The sequence below is a fragment of the Jaculus jaculus genome, chromosome 3, assembly GCF_020740685.1.
Source record: "Jaculus jaculus isolate mJacJac1 chromosome 3, mJacJac1.mat.Y.cur, whole genome shotgun sequence".
Taxonomy (NCBI): domain Eukaryota; kingdom Metazoa; phylum Chordata; class Mammalia; order Rodentia; family Dipodidae; genus Jaculus; species Jaculus jaculus.
The window spans coordinates 62,797,485-62,817,020 of record NC_059104.1 but is presented as its reverse complement, the minus strand read 5'-3'; the positions used below and the strand labels follow the sequence as shown (position 1 = coordinate 62,817,020).

Below are 19,536 nucleotides of genomic sequence, written 5' to 3'. Positions count from 1 at the left end.
CTAGGAAGAATAGCTCTTCATCTCTTGGGGGATGTTTCTGATCTTTATTTGGGGCCAAAAGAGAGAAAGAAAGGACTCTGATCTATGTAAACCTCAGTCTTGTGTATATTTTTCAAATAAGGATCCTGAGAGCTCATGGAGGTTCCATCATTTGCCAAAAGCCTGACAGCTGATACCTGGCTTCAAAGCCCCTTCTCTTTCCCTAACTTACCAGTTGTCAACTTGGCTCTGAGGTTCACAGGAGCAGTAGTGTGGGGAACCGAGCAGCGTATCTGGAGTTCTCATGTCCCCTGCTCCTCAGCAGCAGCAGGTGGTCCCCAGACCATTGTATGTGTCTGAACCCGTCTCCTCTGTGGAATTCTGCTTCCTTAATTGTATAACTTAGATTCCATAGAAACTCTATCAGGAAGAATGAGGCATCCTTTGTATTGCTAAACCATGAAAATGTGGAAAAGTAACGGATGAACCTAAGAGAATGAATAGTAAAGAATCCAGTAAGGAAATATATTTGAAACTAGAACTAAGTTGAAATTACTGCAGCTGAAAAATATATTTTGATTCGATTTTTTTCTAATTGAAAGTGCAATGTCCTTGGACTTTGAAATAGAAATGAACATTTAAGTTGGACTTTTTGCCCCTTATATATATAGCATTTATTCTCTTAAGGAATATTATAATTGATGCCAGATCATCAACACCATGTTAACAAAGAACTTTATATAAAACTATCCATAACACTTTCTTTCTCATGTTAAATAAAAAGCTAGCAACAAAAGAACTGCCTTCTCAGAGGAATTCTTTTAAATTTCAGAAACAAAATATCTCATGCTAATTCCTGCTCAATTAGAAGGAAGTCATTTTTAAAAATCACTGAATATAGGCTTGAAGCCTGATCCATCCTGACCTCTTTAATTTAATCAAGGTCACCTCATAAACTTGCCCAAACAGCTCTATTTCTCAATTAGAAAAAGGTGGAGCTATTTAAAAGCATTTAGCATATGATTAATAGTGCTGAACTGGTGCTTCAGCACGAGTACACGTTTCATGAGAAGTTGGTAGTGAGAGTGAAAGATTGCTCCCTGAAAAATTATACTCAACAGAAACTCAAAACAAATCATTTTAATGAGCAGAGAGAAAACTGGGTTTGGTGCTGTGTAAGGAAAGTTATAATGCCCAAGATGAAGAAGGTGTTAATATCTGAACAACTCTTTCCTATGGGAAAATTGCTATAATTTAACCATCTAGATAGTTTATAAAATACATGCTGCTTTCCTTGCCCAAGTCTCTAGTACAGCTTGGCAAATATTCTCCTTTTTAAGCCTTACATACCTCTGACATGAGGTTGTGAGACTTCATCAGTTTTGGGATCCATGGAATTTTGACAACCCCATGTACTGCAAGCTGTAACTGAAGGTCTAAGTGAGCAGTTTCCAGCCTGGGCTGCACATGAGTGTTACCTTACACAAACACCAGCACTGTGGGTTAATTCCCAGGCACCTGTTAAGAAAGCATTCCACAGGTGACTCTGATGCATAGTGGATGGAAAACCTACCTGGACCATGAGGGCTGATGGCTATCAGGAATTCCCATCAAGAAAGTAAGGAGCAAAACAGGGTAATGTAAGGTAATGAAGTATGAGAGTAACATAAAACATAGGTAAAAGATAGAAACAGATAATAGGCAAGAAGTGACAGGCAGAGGCAATAAAGGATGAAAGGAGAAATGAGAGGGAAATAATGCAAATCTAGCCTGCAAGACCCAGATGGAGAAATGTCCACATCATATCTGCACTAGGTGCATGCAGAGTACCCTCTGATTAGCTGGAGAAAAGCCCATGTACTTGGAGAAGCAGGGTGGCCTGACACAGAAAAATTTGTTATGGGCCAAGGCCACGGTCTCTGCCCTTCTGAGGCACTAGGAGAACATCCAGGTCTATTTTCTTTCATCTGTGTTAAGAGAGGAAAGCAGGTTTGCCCACACATTGCCAAAAAATAAAAAAATAAAAAAAATAAAAAATGACTCTGCAGCCAGTGACTGATCTTGGGAGAGCTTCCACACCAAGGGGACTTTTTTCCTGTGGCATATATGGGGCCAAGAGCCTTGGTCAAGGGTGATCAGTTCCCTAGGCCCAGTCTAGACCTCAGTGAATGAGAGCTAGAAGCCAGCCATGGCAGAAATATAGCTGCAGAGAAAGTAATACAAAACAGCATCTAGGAGATGAGAACAATGTGTTTTTGGAGACCTAGTCTGGAGGATTTATGAAAGCATCCAGCCACAGTATCATCCAGCAGAGGCAATAAGTAGCATTCCAAGTGGAAGAGGCAGAGAGGTTAAGGGAACTGCGAGAAAACACAGCAGAAGGCTGAGAAGCCAGGAAGGCCATGCCACATGATAAAAGCTGGAGGGAAGAAAGTTCTTTGCCTAACAGAAGACTTTAGGAGGGACAGAGAAATCAAATGTCAAAAAATAATAAAAGAAATGCAAGACTGTGAGAGAGTTATAAAGAAATCATTAGAAAGTAGAGTATACCATGCCAAGAGGAGAGTCCTCACAGTATGCTGTATTAAGAAGATAGATGGAGAGAAACATCTGGTCAGAATTGACTCAGGAGAGAGTCTTTTTTATTGAAGATGCAGCTAGGCTAGGCTCCCTCAAACACAGAGGGAGCCTATAGGAAGCACAGGGGATTGATAGACTCTACTTATTTGGAAAAGCATATTGTTTGTACTTTGCATGTATGCATTTGTGTGTGTGTATGTGTATGTTTAAGACATGCATAAGGAAAAGGAAAATAGTGTGTGGGATTGAGAACCTGGAATCTGGATGAGTTTAGAACTTCCCATCACTTCCAAGCCAGTGATTTTCAAGTACTTGTGTATAAGTAGCAAAAAGTTAAAAACATAGACATGAAGAAGAACAAATTATGAAATATTGATAAGAGAGAATAGAAATAAGAGGGAAGAAAAGCTCCCAAGCTAAGGAGGTTTTCCCCTCTCCATTGGAGGTGTCCAGAGTAAGAAAACCCGGGGAAATTCACATGGCAACTTGGATCAGGTATTTTTATCACTTAGGCAACCAACTGGGATAAGCCTCATTGGCAAGTTCAAATGTATTTGAAAGACCTTGATCCATTGGTGGGCCCAGAAGGAAAGCATAGACTCAGGCTGGGAAAGGACCATGAAAAGTTAAGGATGAAGAATTGGGATGCTATTCCTTATCCATATCTTGACGAATCAGACAGAAGTATTCCAGTCTTGTCAGGGCAGGGTGGCATCCATGTTCTTTTGGGTCTATGCCCCTAAATTGATGTCCTGCAAAACAAAGCTTCCTTGTTTCTAAATTCTATCAGTAGTGCTTTCTGAAAGGTAGAATTCCTAAAGGATAGTAGAAATGGTCATTTGTTAAAAGGGAGGAAAGCTAATGGATCAGAAGGAGCAGCTACTCTTCCACTGCAGGCTGACAAGACTTTTTTAATCAGGCAAACAAAGGCCATGTAAAGTTTCTGTCTTTGAACAAGACTAAATGCTGCTTGTGCTAACATCCACGAGTGGTAGAGGGGACACTGCGGCTAGGATGCTGAAAAACAGTGTCCTTTTGTAATCTTAGTCAGGCTGACTGGGGTTGAGCGCCCCACCCTCCGTTCCAGTCTCTGCCCCATCTTAGCCTAGAGCAGCCTTCAGACAGGTTTGCTACAGTCTCTTCCTAGTTTTTCCTGAGAACTCAAAAGTCATCCCTCACTGGGTACTTATACTTCAACCTTTTAGGTGACATGGTTCACTTGAGGTTGGAAGAAATGAGTATGCTTTTTTCCTTGTTTCTGTCTAAGGAAAATGGAGCTGGTTAGGGGACATATCAAGGGATAACAATGTAATTGGAAAAATAATATAACATGATGTGATTCTCAGTGATGTCAGGAGCCTCACAGGCCTGCCTCTGTTGCAGACTTCTTCATTAGGAAGAGCTATGCTGGGGGAGGGACAAAGGATATTTTTTTCTGAGTCTCCTGCTGCCACTTGTGCATCCAAACTCACAGTTAAGCCATTATAATAGCAGCTCTAGCTTAGCTGCACTCCCAAATTACCCTTATTCCACTGGCCTCACACAAAGATGGAAATAGACACTGCCTGTGCGTCTGTTTAGCTCCCCCTAATAATAGCTAATGTGCCAATGATAATACACACTGCAAACATAAAATGTTATGTCAATGCTAAGTTGTAATAATAATAATCCTACAAAAATGTAGCAGAAGGAATTTCCATGAGCAATTTGAAGAAGATTGCTGCTTCAATGGGGATACAGGTGTTGCTGAGAAACAGACCAATTGTACTTAGTTTGCACATAAGAGGCTACTTAGCAGAAAATGGCTGTTTGATAGATGTCGGGAGATGCTCTCCAGCTCAATGTCTGACCACTAGGACAGCAACCCCAGGTCCTGGAACCTTCAATGGGTCTTCTGAGGTGGAGCTGGTCCTTGTCTCTGGTCTACATTTGTACACTAAGAGTGTCACGGGAGACAATTCTGCAGAAGATCAGAGCCTCAGCAAGAGGAGCTCTGAGCCTTTATTCTATCTGGAAGCACAGAGACTTGCAAAGGCAGTATGAGGATGAGCTCAAGTGGATGGGCAGTGCTCTTTATTTTTGATTCTTCAAGTGCTGAGGCTCAGCCTGCATCTCCACAGATAACATTCTTAAGAAAGGCACATTAATGACAAAGGCCTCATGAGCTCAAGGATCAGTGAGTATCCCTGTGGCCATCTCAGAGGAGAAAGGGCAGAAGGAGGTATGCCCAAGTGGGTCAAATCCATCCTCCAGATTACAGATGGGTGAGTTTAATTTCTCTGATCATCCTCAGATTTTTCCTCTAGCAAGAATGTGTTTTGTTTTGTTTTTAAGTAGAATCATCACCTGTGCTTGGATAGCATAGCCTCTGAGCATGATATTCCCCAGAGATCCAAAAATAGGCTATTCTACCTGTATTAGAAACAAACTGGACTCCACAGTAGAGCCTCTGGTTTCAGCCTTGCACAGATGTAGCCTGTTCCTGCCCTTGGCCACCCTGATGGTTTAGTGAAGGAATATAGTTCTAGAGCTGTACCCTGTACGACTAACTCTATCTCACTGAAACTCAGCTCCTTTACCTGTACAACAGAAACAACTGTGTATATAGTATGGTGTTTTTAGAAGGTGAAAGATGGGAGTTATGCAGGCGATATTCTTGGCACATTACCTGCTCATAGAGGTTGCTCTCTTTTATCCCACCCCATGTCTGACTGCTTCTGTTATATAATGAAGATGGGCGAGGAAAACAGTGGTTGTTGCACTTTTTCCCTGTCCCCTTAACTCTATAGAAGGTCCAGATGATGTTTGAGTAAGTCTGAGCCAGGTCTTGGGCAGGCACATGCACAATATTACTTTCACAGGTGTGGAGCAGGGAGCTGTGGGCATACAAAGGAAGCCAAGCCAAGCATAGGCACCTTCAGAAGGAGCTGTCCAAATAGGCCAAACACAGCCCCAGGTAGAGAAGCAAGGGATGGAAGGAACACTGACTCCTAAATGTGTACTCAGCACCAGTGTGTCAGCTCCACCTGGTGACATGGAGGAATGCACATTTTTAGCCTGCAGCCCAGGCCTATGGAACTAGAACCTCTGGATGTAGGGTCCAAAACTACACATTTTAATTTGTCCATTAGGAGATTCTAACCTAAGTTAATGCATGCAGAGCACTGGGTTAGGGTAACATCAGAGGCGATATGATTAAGTCCAAAATTTTCTGAAGCTCAACTGAAAAGAAGCCTGTTTATTTCTGGACCACAGAACAGTCTAAGGCTCCTTTCCTTTGTGACATGCCTCAGAAACTGAATCTGTTTTCAAGTGCAGAAAGGACACTGTGAGACATAAATCATTCTGCTGGTAAAAGTAGCCTGGGAAAACTCCAAGTGCAGTCACCTCTCACCTCCCAGGAGCAACACTAAATCGTGCAAAGAGAAGCATGAGTTGGGGTGCACAGCATGATGTCTCTGCCACAGAACAGCATCCAGGGACCTCCAACATTCCCCCACAAGATATGTAGGAAAATGAATGGACCCTTGAGAAAGTTCCCAAGGCACTGGGTTATAACTACAGCTCTTTTAGGATATCAGAAGGCACACTCATGACACAGGAGTATTGAGTTGTCAGCTATTGGATTATCTTCCAGGCCTTCAGCCCACCTCCACCATATTGTGTATTGGTACAATTGTCTACCTGACCAACAGGCAATGAAATTTTTTGGATTTTTTTTTTTTTTTTTTTTTTTTGGCCTATGGAAAGGAAATACATACTTTAGAGGTGGCTTCCTAGCATTTCAGGAGTGCATCTGGCAAAATTCAAATACACAAAGACTGTGATTTCTGGAGAAACCTAGATACTGTTAGCAACAATATGTTATAGTGTTTTATTATTTAGTTGCATCTTGTCTGAGCATGGTAAAGATATTAACACACTGTCAGCTTACTGGGACACAACCCAAAATAACTACATTTTCATATATTGCTAATTATTTTTCTGAGGCTGGCTCAGCCTGGTAAGAGAGATTTCAGGGCTTTCACCAAGTTATTTACTTAAAGAAGTTAAGCATGCCATTATATATCCCCATGGAAACACAGTACGTAAAACAGGAGATGGAGGAGGAGGTTACTGTCACCATAATTAATATAAAGAAGTTTATATGGAATCAAGAAAAGGGTACAATGGGATGCTATGTAAGGCCTTTAAGCCTTTTCTTCAGCAATGCAGTTTAGTCTTTGTATTAAATTTCACATTCTAGTTTCACTTTTTGGTAGCTTTACCAGTTCAACGCTAATTTTTAAAATGTAATGCAATATTGCTTAGCATGGTTTTTCCAATGTTTTTGCTGCACTTTTGTTCAGACTATTTCAGTACCCAGAATTTTCTAAGAGAGTGAGTACACATAACTATATAAATGCATGAGTATATTGTAATTACCCTTTTTGTATATGCTGTGATTCCTTGCCTTGGTTTCTCAATAAATGATATGTTGGGGGATTAAATGATAACAATCCACCACCCTACTAGACTCACCAAAGCTTTTACAGTCACCAAATGATTTAATTATGTTCACAGATAAAGTATTGTCATTATATTCCTTCTTAAACTGAAAATTGGTAGTCCACATGGATGTCTCTTAGCTAAATATTTCACTTATTGGAACATAGTACGCTTCTTGAAAATTCTTACCCAAGATATACAGTGAATTCATCTTCTTTTGGAGTTCTAGTCCAAGAAGGATAACACAACCCCTTCTAGAAGCCTTGTCTAAGAGGTAGACTTGCGGCAGCTGTATGAGGCTGAGTCATGTTTATAAACGAGAAACAGGTGGTCTAAAGTTAAGTGGCGTCAAGACACAATTTCTCACCTTTTAGAAGATAACCCATTTGCTGCCATATAAATGAGCAAGATTTGTTTTAAATATGAGGCTTGAAATTATTTAATCAGGAATGTAAATCAGTTATATGCCCTGATTAGAAGATGGTGATGGAATTGGTTATGGTATTGTTTTTTTTTCTTGCTTGGGGAGAATTACTGCTGTTTTCTTTCTGTTCTTCTTTTAAAACACATATCCTAATATCACATTGTGATTCCAGAAGTTCATGCAGCCTTACATCCTGCTCGGCCGATACAGTGGTCCTGGCTTAGTCAAGAATAAGAACACTTAACAGAACCATTCCATAGGCTTGTAGGACAGCCCCCAAAATAATGGATGGCACTTTCGTGTATATATGTTCAGATAATTTATTTAAATAATGTTTCTGGCACATGCTTTATAGCTGCTTGCATTCTGCTACACAGATTTCAGCATATCTTGCAGACTATGCAATTCATTTAGAAAATGTAATTTCCATCCCTGCATACTAATCGATTTCTTCACAAACACCTGCTATCAGTTATGATAATAAAAATGCCACTCTGAATTGAAAAGGGGCCAAGTAGAGCTTCCTAAGGAAATGACTTAAGTGTCTTTGAATGCTACTAAATGTAGTAATGTGCTTGTGTAGTGCCAACACTTTTTTCATCATTTGCATTTTCTGTAATTTTGCACTATTACAACATCCCTCTTTCAAATAATGCCTCATAAACATTTCCTTGTGGGTTGGTGAGCTAAGTTGCCAGGAGTTGGTATCACAGGGTGTGGACAAGGTTTGAAGTTTAGCCACACAGTGTAGCTCACATTTCTAGGTAAGCCCTGGCTCATTTCTGATTTTATAAGTCTCCAAAATGTGTAAATGTACCTGTTCTTTAGCTTTGCAAATGCATATACACCAAATAAAACTTCTTCTCTTCATTCTCCTCAACCTCTAGCACATACCATTGCTAAACTCATCTTACAAAGTCACCAGTTTCACCATGTCCTTTCACTGCCCAAACCCCTTCAGGTACCCTCCTTCTATCACCCTATTGAGTCTGACCTTCACCATACTCATCAAGCCCAGGGCAGGCTCAATTTTCTCACTGCTTCTCTTATTCCTTCCCTAAATGAGCTGTCTTCTAATTTTCACTTCTGAGCTTTTTTAAAAATTGTATTCATCTTATTTTGCAAGCAAAGAGAGATAGAAGAGAGAGAATGGGCACACCAGAGCCTCTAGCCATTGCAAACAAACTCCAGATGCATGTGCTCCTTGTACATCTGGCTTATGTGGGTCCTGGGGAATTGGACCTAGGTCCTTTGGCTTCGCAGGCAAATGCCTTAACCACTAAGCCATCTCTACAGTCCACTTTGGAGCTTTTGCTTATGATCTTGCTCCCAACTGAGAGATTGCTACCCTTCCACCCTTCTAAGGTTTTCCACCTTGCAAAACATACTTTTATTCTTTCAGTATGTATTTTTATTTCTCTTTTCTAAAGTATATGTGATTCAGACCCTCTGTCATGTACCTTGATACACTGATGCTTATTGATTCAATGATTCTCATTGATTCATTCAATCAACATTTATTGAGTACCTACTATCTGCCAAGCATTATGCTGCTCTTCCTTCCTTTAAATGCATTAATTTCCTTTTAAGTGTGTCTTATTTTATTAGATTTCAGTAGAAATGGAAAGACATGGCATATTCTGTCTTCTCTTTTGTGATATAAGTTGCCCAGACAGACCTGGGTAGAGGGAAGTATGCTGTAAATGTTTGTTGACTAATTGATCCCTAATGGCTTGGTGTTGGGAGTTTTCTGGTTAATTGCATGTTCTGTTTGATTAGTATTTCAATGTGTACTATACATTATCATTTTGCAAAGTGGAATAGTGGAAAACACTTAACTGTTAAACTATTATTAACATAATTTGATGTTTGATATTTGCAGAGAGAATTCACCAAGGTCTCAGAGCACCTCAGGAAAGCTCTGTGATCACTGTGCTGCAGGTGGCATACACAGGACTCTGCCCTTGGTCAGATGGGACCTGGCAGGCTGGGCATGGGGATAAGCTTAGTAGACATGCCACCATACCCTTATATAACAGAAGTTAAATCTATAAAGAAATTTCTAGGAACAAGCTTTGCCTTTTTTTTTTTTTTTTTTCACTTCTATGGCCAGGCATGCTGGTGAGCATCTTTAATCCCAGCACTCAGGAGGCAGAGGTAGGAGGATCACTGGGAGTTTGAGGCCACTGTGAGACTACAGAGTGAATTCCAGGTTAGCCTGAGCTAGAGTGAGACCCCACCTCGATAAACCAAAAATAAATAAATAAAATAATGACTTTTTGGAATGAGAGGAAAAACAATGGAACACTAGTTGAAGAGAGGAGATTAGAAGACAGGCTGTGAACAGTTAAGAACAAAACCCACATGAACTGTCATAGTGCACTGACCAAGGACTAAGATTTTTGAGCTGGCACCCATGTCTGCAGATGGCTTCTGCTGTCACCAGCCAAGTCATGTACCTTCTCTGTGGTTCATGACTCTCATTATAGAAATGGGGACTGAAGCAGGCAGCTTCAGGTCACTAAGATGCACTTTCAGACCAGGCACAATTATGGAGGAAGGGATATATGGAAAATAGAGTGGAAGTTCCACAATGGCAGGAGAAGCTGGCCCACTTTCATAGGCCTGAGCAGAGAGAGAGAGAGACCCACACCAGCACCAGCACCAGCACAAGCAGGCTCACTACAGGAACTCCAGGCAGAACTCAGCACTTTGCATATCTTTAGACCAAATCCACCATCACACCTTAGGGCTGGGCCCTAAGATCTGCCCAATGACACCTCCTCCAGCCAGGTGGTTTTAGATCTAAATTACAAATTTTAATCAAATCCTGAATGGGGCTGTACATTCAAACAACCACGGGGAAAGTGGGAAAGAAATACAGGCTTTATCTGGGAATGGCTGAGAAGGGCTCTAATCGGGCAAGGTCAGAAACAACTTCCCTTACAGACTAGGAAATACTTACTTGATGCGGGAGAGGATCATTGGAATTCCATGGTTGCAGAGCAGTCCACCTTGCCTCAGGGCTTGGGGCACTTTAGGGAAGTGATAGTCTAAAGGTGGGTTGAGCCATTCCACAAAAATGATAATGGGGAGGGGTGGTTGGGTCACTTTTGGGAAACAGAAGATTACAATGAAATGGCAATCAGAGTCCAAAGATGGGAGTCATTTTAGTTAGTTCTAAAAGGGATCAGAACGCCTTGTGTCCTAGGCTTGATGGGAAGATTCAGTGACTCATTTGTACAAAGAAGCCCCTGGTAAAACTACTGTGGGAGTGCCCAGAAAGCCATTATTCATGCAGGGATCACAAAACAAGAAGACAGGAACCAGGAGAAGAGATTCCTCCGTCTTTGTACTACTCAGTACACTTCATTTTGGGCTGTTTCTGAGACCTTGAGGTGTGTAAGGCTCTGAGTGAGCTACCTTCTTGGTTTCTCAGAAGGAAGTAAATGTATGATAATGTAAATTAAGTCAGTCTACATTTTGGGACTTTCAGGCTTCTTGGGGGAGTTGGCTAATCACTCAGCCTTGTAGAGGAAAAGAGTTTGTTAATCTCTGGGTGAAGCAGGTTGCCTTTCTGAAAGAAAACAATTTGTGCAATTTGTCCCAGCAATAGAGCTGAGAGGAGTGGGGCGCATATCAATGCCTCTCTCCCCTGGGAGGCTGCTGCTTGCCTCAACCTGTGGGGTGGCTGCTTCTTTGAAAGAGCAGCACTCTAGCAATCCTGTAGCCTAAGAGAATAACTCATGGATGTGATTGTGCGGGAATTCTGAGTATCCTCATCCCTGAGCATCATGACCAGCTTCTTGAGGGCCTCCAGGGCTAGGGGAGCAGTCCAGAGATGGGAATTATATAATAATAGTATAATATGTTATAATTATATAAAACAAACTGAATACATGAAAAGGGCAAAAGAGCGACTGCGGTTGTAGTTCATTGTAGAGCAATTGTGTAACATGTATGAGGCCCTGGGTTCTATAGCTAGCACCACAGAAACAAATCTTAAAAATCCTAAAGCAGTGATCTACACTAACTGTTAAATAAGGAGCCACAAGGCAAAGCCATCCATGTTCTTCTGTGAGCTGGTTTGGCTGTGCTGAGTGAGGCTCTTAGTCTAGGTGGGAGGTAAATCCCTGAACTCTTTGTCTTTGCCCTGCAGCCCTGGCCGCTCAGGCCTATGCTCTTAAAGAAGAGAATGACAGTCTGCGTTGGCAACTGGATGCCTACAGGAACGAGGTGGAGCTGCTAAAGCAAGAAAAAGAACAGCTCTTCCGAACAGAGGAGCACCTCACAAAGGACCAACAGCTACAGTTCCTACAGCAAACCATGCAAGGCATGCAGCAGGTACGGGCTGCATGTGTGTATGCCATTGTGTTTGAGAAAGCGCGCATTCTCAGTGGGAGCAGAGCAGCAGCGTTTGCTGGAAAGGGTAAAGGAGGAGAGAATATAGCAAACAAGCTAAGTTCATAGCAAAGGCAAGGGCTAGTAGCTGTTTGTGGAAAAGTAGTCTGGAGAAGAGCCAAGATAAAGAAATATGTTGAAGAAAAACACCCTGCAGGTGGGAGAGCAAAAAGTGGGAGATAAGAAGGTGGCTTGAGAAGTGCAGCCTCATGATGTGTGGCCAGCAAGTCTTTACTGGTGGCGCATAACAGTGTTTTGCAATTAGAACTTTGAAGTTCCAAGAGAGACAACAGATTTTCATAAAAGACGTTGTTTTTTAAGGTCAGTGCAAATATAAATGATGACTATTCCTACTTCAAGATTATACTTAAGGATATGTTGATACAATAATTTTAGGGTTCTTCACCAATAATTTTGGGGTGTCCCCAGATTCTTGTCTTAAGAATTTGATGAATGAAATCCATGGACGAGAGGATGAAATGCAAAGAGGTTTTTTTATTTTTTATTTTATTTATTTATTTTTTTAACAGCTTAGAGCTGTAAGAGAAGGGAGCTTAAGCTCAGAATATAAGAAAAGGAAGCAAGGCAGAGCTCTGCCCCAGGGAGGCAAGAGGGCATTTGAAAAGCCCACCCAAGAGCCTCAGGTCGGAGTATTTATGAGCCTCATAGATGGGCAGCTGGTTTAGCCAGGCTACTCCTGGCATCAGGTGCTTGGAGTCACCATCTCTGGAAAAGGGCACTCTGGGCAATCTTCCCGGAAATCTTAATTCTCTAGAAAGGGCCTTCTCAGAAGGGTGTGACAGAGATGAGAAAGGCCAGACCCTTCTGACATTTCTGATCTGCAATGAACTAAACAATTCCCATGTTTTGTCAAAGAAAGCTGTTCACTTTGGGATCCTGTCACCCTAACTTGTCTAGCCAATTTCTATCTCCCACATAATCAGGTTTAAGAAATGACCATTGATGAAATAAATGGGCCTCAGACCTGGGAGCAGGTAACTTAAACAGGGCAGTGTGGTGCTTCTGTTGAAGAATGTGAGATTTCAGCCCCGCATGCTCAGTCAAAACTACATAGTATTGATGGTGATTTTTGGAAAGCAGGTGGTAGCTGTGGGCTTAGAGTTAGGAATGTAGGTTTTTTGGGTCAAGAGAGGGATTACATAATGATGTAGGAGGTCTTAGACTTGTGAACCCCAACTTTTGAATCCTTATTCTACTAGCAAAGAATTGACAAAATGCACTCTGAAAAGAGTAAATTTTGAGTTATAAGGTTTATTTTAGGGCAAGTAGAAGAAAGGTGAACTGAAAGACTTAAGCCAGAAGAAAATTCTCTTTTCTGGTTAGAAAATTGGAGGAGAGAATGGAGAGACTCTCCTTCACAGAGAAATCCCTGGGGAAGAAGCCTCTGTCACCCACACACTTACCGAAGGTAAATGCTGGGTGTGGGCATGCCTTTAGGCCCAGCACTCGGGAAGCAGAGGTAGGAGGATCATACTACATAATGAATTCCAGGACAGTCTGGGCTAGAGTGAGACCCTACCTCAATAAATAAATAAATAAATAAATAAATAAATAAAAAGCTAAAGCCTGGAGAGGGTGCTGTCAAGTGCTGCCTCCTGGATAGGAAGACATGGCTGGTATACTCATTCATGAGTGGAGAGCAGCAGTGGATTCTGGTACTTCACTGAGCCTGTCAATATCCAGTCTTGGATGGGGGAAGGACTCACAGGACATGGTCTTCCCCTAGAGTAGCGATTAGCAGTATAGTGCTGGGGAAGGGGAGGTTGTGTTCGTCAGTGATGTGGCCACTGGAAATAACACCCCACTCACGCTCATGCAAATGACCCTAATTTAACTTAGTAGGTCACATACAAAAAGACATGAAAGTAGAAAGGAGATTAGTTGAAAAGGAGTTTAGAGAGAGGGGAGAGGGAAAAGGGAAGGGAATTTAGGATGAATAAAATCAAAATAATGCATATATGTATATATGTATATATGAAATTGCAGAAGATTTAATTCAAAAGGGTATAGCTTGATTTGTGTCAATGAACATCAGTTTACATGTGATATTCTTCAAGTTTCTGAACCTTTGAGTTATTTTAGAATAATAAAGCATAAATTATCACCATTACACATAGGTGACTTTAATCACTCCCCTAAGTACAAACCCAACCACTATTTTCTGAGAAAGATTGATTTTATTTAAACTAAAGAAATATTTTGGGGTGATAGGTGCAGGGTGCTTTTCGTGTTTCCCCCATGCATATTCTCTCTTAGAACAGGAACCTGAATTGCCTACAAAGGGGTTTTAGTGATTAGAGATGACTCCCATAGAAACATGAGCCAGACAAGGAACAACACAAAAAAGAATCATGGACTAGGAAGTGAGCAAGCTAATGGCCAGGTCATAGAAATTATGTTTTAAACATCTCTTGTCATTTTAAAGCAATTTTTGAGTCTTGGCTCTGAGTCCTAACTGGTTATGCTCTCAGTGTGTGTTAGACTAATCAGTGAGATTTAGAGGTCAGAGCCAGCCAGGAAAATGTCATTATAGTCATTGCTCAGGTCCCTGCACTTGGAAAACAATATAACAGCTGCTGTGTGAGGCTCCTGGGGTTGCCCATATGCCCCCAACAAGAGGAGAGAAGGTGGGGCTTGCCAGCATCAGAATCTGTCGATTTCTCCAAAGATCATGACACTAGACTTATCTCACAAACTACTGTCACACTGCAAGCAATAGGCCCACTTTTTCTTCAGAAAATATGGCCCTGAATTTTTAAAAAATATGCAAAACCTTCAAGACTGTTGATGTTTCAAACCTAAAAGGCAAGAAAAGGCAGAGGTGTGCTGCTCCATCTGGAAGATGTAAGCTGGGTCCTCAGCTCTGAGACCCTAAGTCATGGGTCGGTCCACAAAGGGCAGTGTTAGGAATCCTCAGCCCTCTAAGAGAATTATTGCATTCGTGGTGTTTCTCATTCATTTGTAGAATCTGCTTGTTGATAGGAAACACACTTCAATTTAAAGCTTCAAATGTGTTTTTGTAATGTGATTTGGTTTGGTTTCAACAACTATGCAAGATCTTGCATTCTGAAGGCTGCAAGTTCAAGATCAGGTGACAGCACATTGGCTTCCATTAGAGGCTGTCAGGGAGAATCTGTCTGTTGCCTCTCTCCCAGTTGTTGGTGGTAGTAGTCTTCTGGAAATCAGGGCATTCTTTACAGATATATCTCTGCTCTCTGCTTTCATTTTCCTGCAACCTTCCCTTTGTGTATGCTTTTGTCCAGATTTCTGCTTTTCCTAAGAACATAGCTTAAAGAGGATTAGGAGCTCACCCTACTTCAGTATAAGATTATCATAGCTAATTAGCTAATTGTATTTATAGTGACCCACTTTCCAAATGATCCTATATTCTTTGATACAGAGAGTTTGGACTTCAATATATGGATGTAAGTGTGTGTCAAACCAATCCATAGCAGGTAATCAAATGGTAATCAAAATGTATCTATTGAATAGAGGAATGAATGGAGCAAGACCCAAGAACATGAACTAACAGGGTGCCTTGGTAGTTCTCAGTTCTGTGGAATCCTTATACCATAGACATCTAGGCAGGGCGTGGTCAGAGTTGATACCAGCATGTATGTATAACCTCCTTAGCACATGGAAGCACTCAGTACTAGTCATTAATATATGGTTATGAGCATGAAGAAAAATGCTTACTGGGCAGTTTGGTGAGCATAATATATACATTTAGCCAGACACCAGCAGGCATTTCATCCCTAGGGCTCATGACCTCCCCTGTAATAGGTTTTCAATATCAGGGATGTGTTCCCTCCCATGGAGTGAGCCTCCAGTCCAATTAGAGAGTGGTTGGTTCCCCTATAACAGACATGGCACTATTGCACCCATTGGTTCAATTGGCTCTGCCCATTTTTTAAGTGGATTGTTTTTTTTTTTTTTTATTGCTTAGTTTTTTTTTTTTCATTTATTTTCTTTGTAAATTCTAGATATGAGGCCTCTGTCAATGGTATTCCTAGCAAAGGTTTTCTACCATTCTGTGGGTAGTCTGTTGATTTTTGTGCATGGCGAGAGCAGTAGGTCTAGTGTCATTTTTCTACATGTGGCTATCTAATTTGTCTACCATCATTTGTGGAAGATGCTGTGTTTTCTCCATTGTACATTGCTGGCTCCTTTGTCAGAGATTAAGTAGCTGTAGAGGTAAGATGACCTCTGTGAATTGAGGCCACCTAAGACTACATAGTAAATTCCTGGTCAGCCTGAGCCACAGCAAGATCCTACCTTGAAAAACCAGGAAAAAATAAAAAATAAAAAGATCAAGTAGCTGTAGTTGTTTGAACTAAGTGTGGTGGTTTGATTCAGGTGTCCCCCATAAACTTAGGTGTTCTGAATGCTAGGTTCTCAGCTGATGGGGATTTGGGAATTAACGCCTCTTGGAGGAAGTGTATTGTTGGGGGCGGGCTTATGGGTGTTACAGCCATTTTCCCCTTGCCAGTGTTTGGCATTCTTCTGTTACTGTGTCCACCTTATGTTGGCCAGGGGGTGATGTCCAACCTCTGCTCAAGACATCTTTTCCCCTGCCATTATGGAGCTGGCCCTCAAGTCTGTAAGCCAAAATAAACCATTTTTTCCCAAAAGCTGCTCTTGCTTGGGTGATTTCTGCCAGCAGTACAAACCTGACTGCAACATAAGGGCTGGGTCTTCAGTTCTGTTTCATTGGTCTATATGTCTGTTTTTATACCAGTACCATACTGTTTTTGCTAGTATAGCTTTATAGCATAGCTTTAGGTCAGGCATGGTGATACTTCCAGAAGTATTTCTTATGCTGAGGGTGGTTTTGAATATCTGAGGCCTTCTGCCATTACATAAAAATGTTGAGATTACTTTTCTATCTCTTTAAGGAATGATGCAGGGATTTTTATTGGTATTGCATTGAATCTGTATATTTCTTTTGGTAGGATTGCCATTTTCACAATATTAATTCTACCTTTCCAGGAACATGGAAGGTCTTTCCATCTTCTCATGTCCTACTCAATTTCTTTCTTGAGTGTTTTTATGTTTTCAACATATAGGTCTTTGACATACTTGATTAGTGTTATTCCCAGGTATTTGGTTGTTTTTTTTTTTTTTTAATTTGTGGATATTGAAAATGGGACAGCCTCCCTGATTTCTTTCTCTGTATATTTATCTTTTGCATATAGGAAGGCTTATTTTTGTTTTATCTCCTGGCACTTTGCTGAAGAAATTTTTCAACTTTAGAAGTTTTATGGTAGTTTTTTGGGTCATGTATGTATAGGAACATGTCACCTGCAAGTAGGGATAGTTTGAATTCTTCCTTTCCAATTTGTATTCCTTTATTTATTTGCAAGGAGAAAGAGAGAGAGATTGAGAATGGGCATGGCAGGGTCTATAGCCACTGGAAACAAACTCCAGATGCATGTACCACTTTGTTCACCTGGCTTTACATGGGTACTGGGGAATCAAACTCAGGTCATTAGGCTTTGCAGGCAAGACCTTAACAGCTAAGCCATCTCTTCAGTCCTATATTCCTCTTAGATCTTTCTCCTGCCTTATTGCTTGGGCTAGGATTTCTACTACTATGTTGAAGAGCAGTGGTGAGAGTGAGTACCCTGTCTTGTTCGCTTAATGGGAACTCCTTGAGTCTTTCCCATTAAGTATGATTTGGGCTTTAGGTGCTTTGTTTATAGCTTTTATTATGTTGAGATATAAACCCTCCATGTCTAGTCTCAATGGTTTTTTAATCATCATAAAATGATATTGTATTTTGTTGACGGCCTTCTTTGCATCTATTGAAACAATCATGTGGTTATTGTGTTTAAGTTTATTAATGTAGTATATTATGTTAATCAATTTCCATATGTTAAAACATCCCTGCATTCCTGGGAGGAAGCCTGTTTGATCCAGGTGGTTAATGCTTTTGATGTGTTATTGAGTTTGGTTTGTGAGGATTTTGTTCAGAATTTTTTGCATCTAAGTTCATTAGGAATATTGGTCTATAGTTTTCTTACTGCATCTCTGTCTGGTTTTGGTATTAGTGTGATGCTACCTTCATAGAAGCAGTTGGAAAGTATTCCCTGCTCTCCAATTATGTGAAATAGCTTGAGAAAAAGTGGTTTCAGTTCTCTGAAGGAGGTTTGTAAAATTCAGCTGAGAATATATCAGATTCTGGAATTCTCCTTTTGGGGAGGTTTTTTTATTACAATTTCAATTTCAATAGGTATAATGGGTTTTCTTAGGAGATTTACTGGCTCAGGACTTAGTTTTGGGTGGGGGATATATGCTTAGGAATTCATCCATTTCCTCTAGGTTAGCCAATTTTGTGGAATAGTCATTTTGGAAAAATACCTTCTAATTTCATTGATGGCTAATGTGACCTCTCCCTTTTCATTTCTAATTTTGTTAATTTGAGATTTCTTTCATTTTTTTCTTCATTTCATCAAATTGGCCAGAAGTTTATCAATATTGTTTATTTTTTTCAAAAAATGGGCTCTTTGTCTTTTCAATTTTCTTAATTGTTTTCTCAGTGTTCAATTCACTAATTTCTGATTTGATCTTAATTATTGCTTTCTGTCTAGAACTCTTAGATTGGGTTGTTGTTGCTGTTGTTATTTCCACTGCCTTTAGGTTGTATGGTCAGGTTATTCATGTGAAATCTGTCTTTGTTATGAAGGCATTCAGTGCTACAAATTTTCTCCTTAAGACTGCCTTCATTGTATTCCATAAGTTTGGGTAATCATTTTACAATTTTTTTTATTTCTCCCACAACCCATTCATTTTTGTCGTTCAGTCTCCAGGAGCTGGTGTAATTTCTATGGTTTCTCTTGTTTTTAATTTCTGGATTTAACACATTGTGGTCTGATATGATACAGGAAGTTACATCAGTTTTCCTAAATTTATGGAGGCATGCTTTATGCCTTAATATATGACCTGCTTTAGAGAAGATTCCACAGACTGCTAAGAAGAATGTATATTGTGTAAAATTTGGGTAGAATGTTCTGTAGGTGTTTGTTAGGTATAATTGCTCTCTGGTATTGGTAAGCTCTATTATTTCCCTGTTGATTTTCTGCTTGGGTAATCTGTCTAATGATGACAGTGGTATATTAAACTCCCCTACGATGATGATATTGGGATTTATTTCTGATTTGTTATCAAGTAGTTTTTGCTTTATAAAATATGGTGAACCTGCATTTGATGTATTTAGATTTATGATTGTGGTATTCTCTTATTGAATCATTCCCTTGACTAGTAAAATGTGGCCTTCCTTGTCTTTTTTAATTAGCTTTGGTATGAAGTTTTTTTTGATCAGATATTAATATCACCACACCCACTTTTTCTTATTTCCACTTGCTTGGAAAATCATTTTTCATCTTTTCACCCTGTGGAGGTGTCTCTCTTTAATGACAAGGTGGGTTTCTTGAAAGTCACAGATGGAAGTATCCATTTTTCTTACCCACCCTATTAACTTGTATCTTTTTATGGGTAAGTTAAGCTGTTTAATATTTAGAGTTACACCTATGAGGTTTGATTTAATTCCTGCCATGCTGAAGGGTTTTGGGGGCTTTGTACTTTGTACATTTTCATGCCTGCTGTAGTTTTGGTTATAGTGTTTATCCTATGTAGGCTCTTGA

At 40.4% G+C, this 19,536-nt stretch overlaps 1 protein-coding gene across 11 annotated transcripts in view; it reads left to right on the top strand.

Annotated features, from left to right (window-relative positions):
* Enox1 (ecto-NOX disulfide-thiol exchanger 1) overlaps positions 1 to 19,536 on the top strand; it is a 674,222-nt gene that overhangs the window by 558,291 nt on the left and 96,395 nt on the right. For all 11 annotated transcript variants that reach the window (XM_045145349.1, XM_045145350.1, XM_045145345.1 and 8 more), the window contains one exon: positions 11,631 to 11,815. In XM_045145349.1, the coding sequence (XP_045001284.1) occupies positions 11,631 to 11,815 (185 nt within the window). The remainder of the gene's footprint in view (positions 1 to 11,630; positions 11,816 to 19,536) is intronic.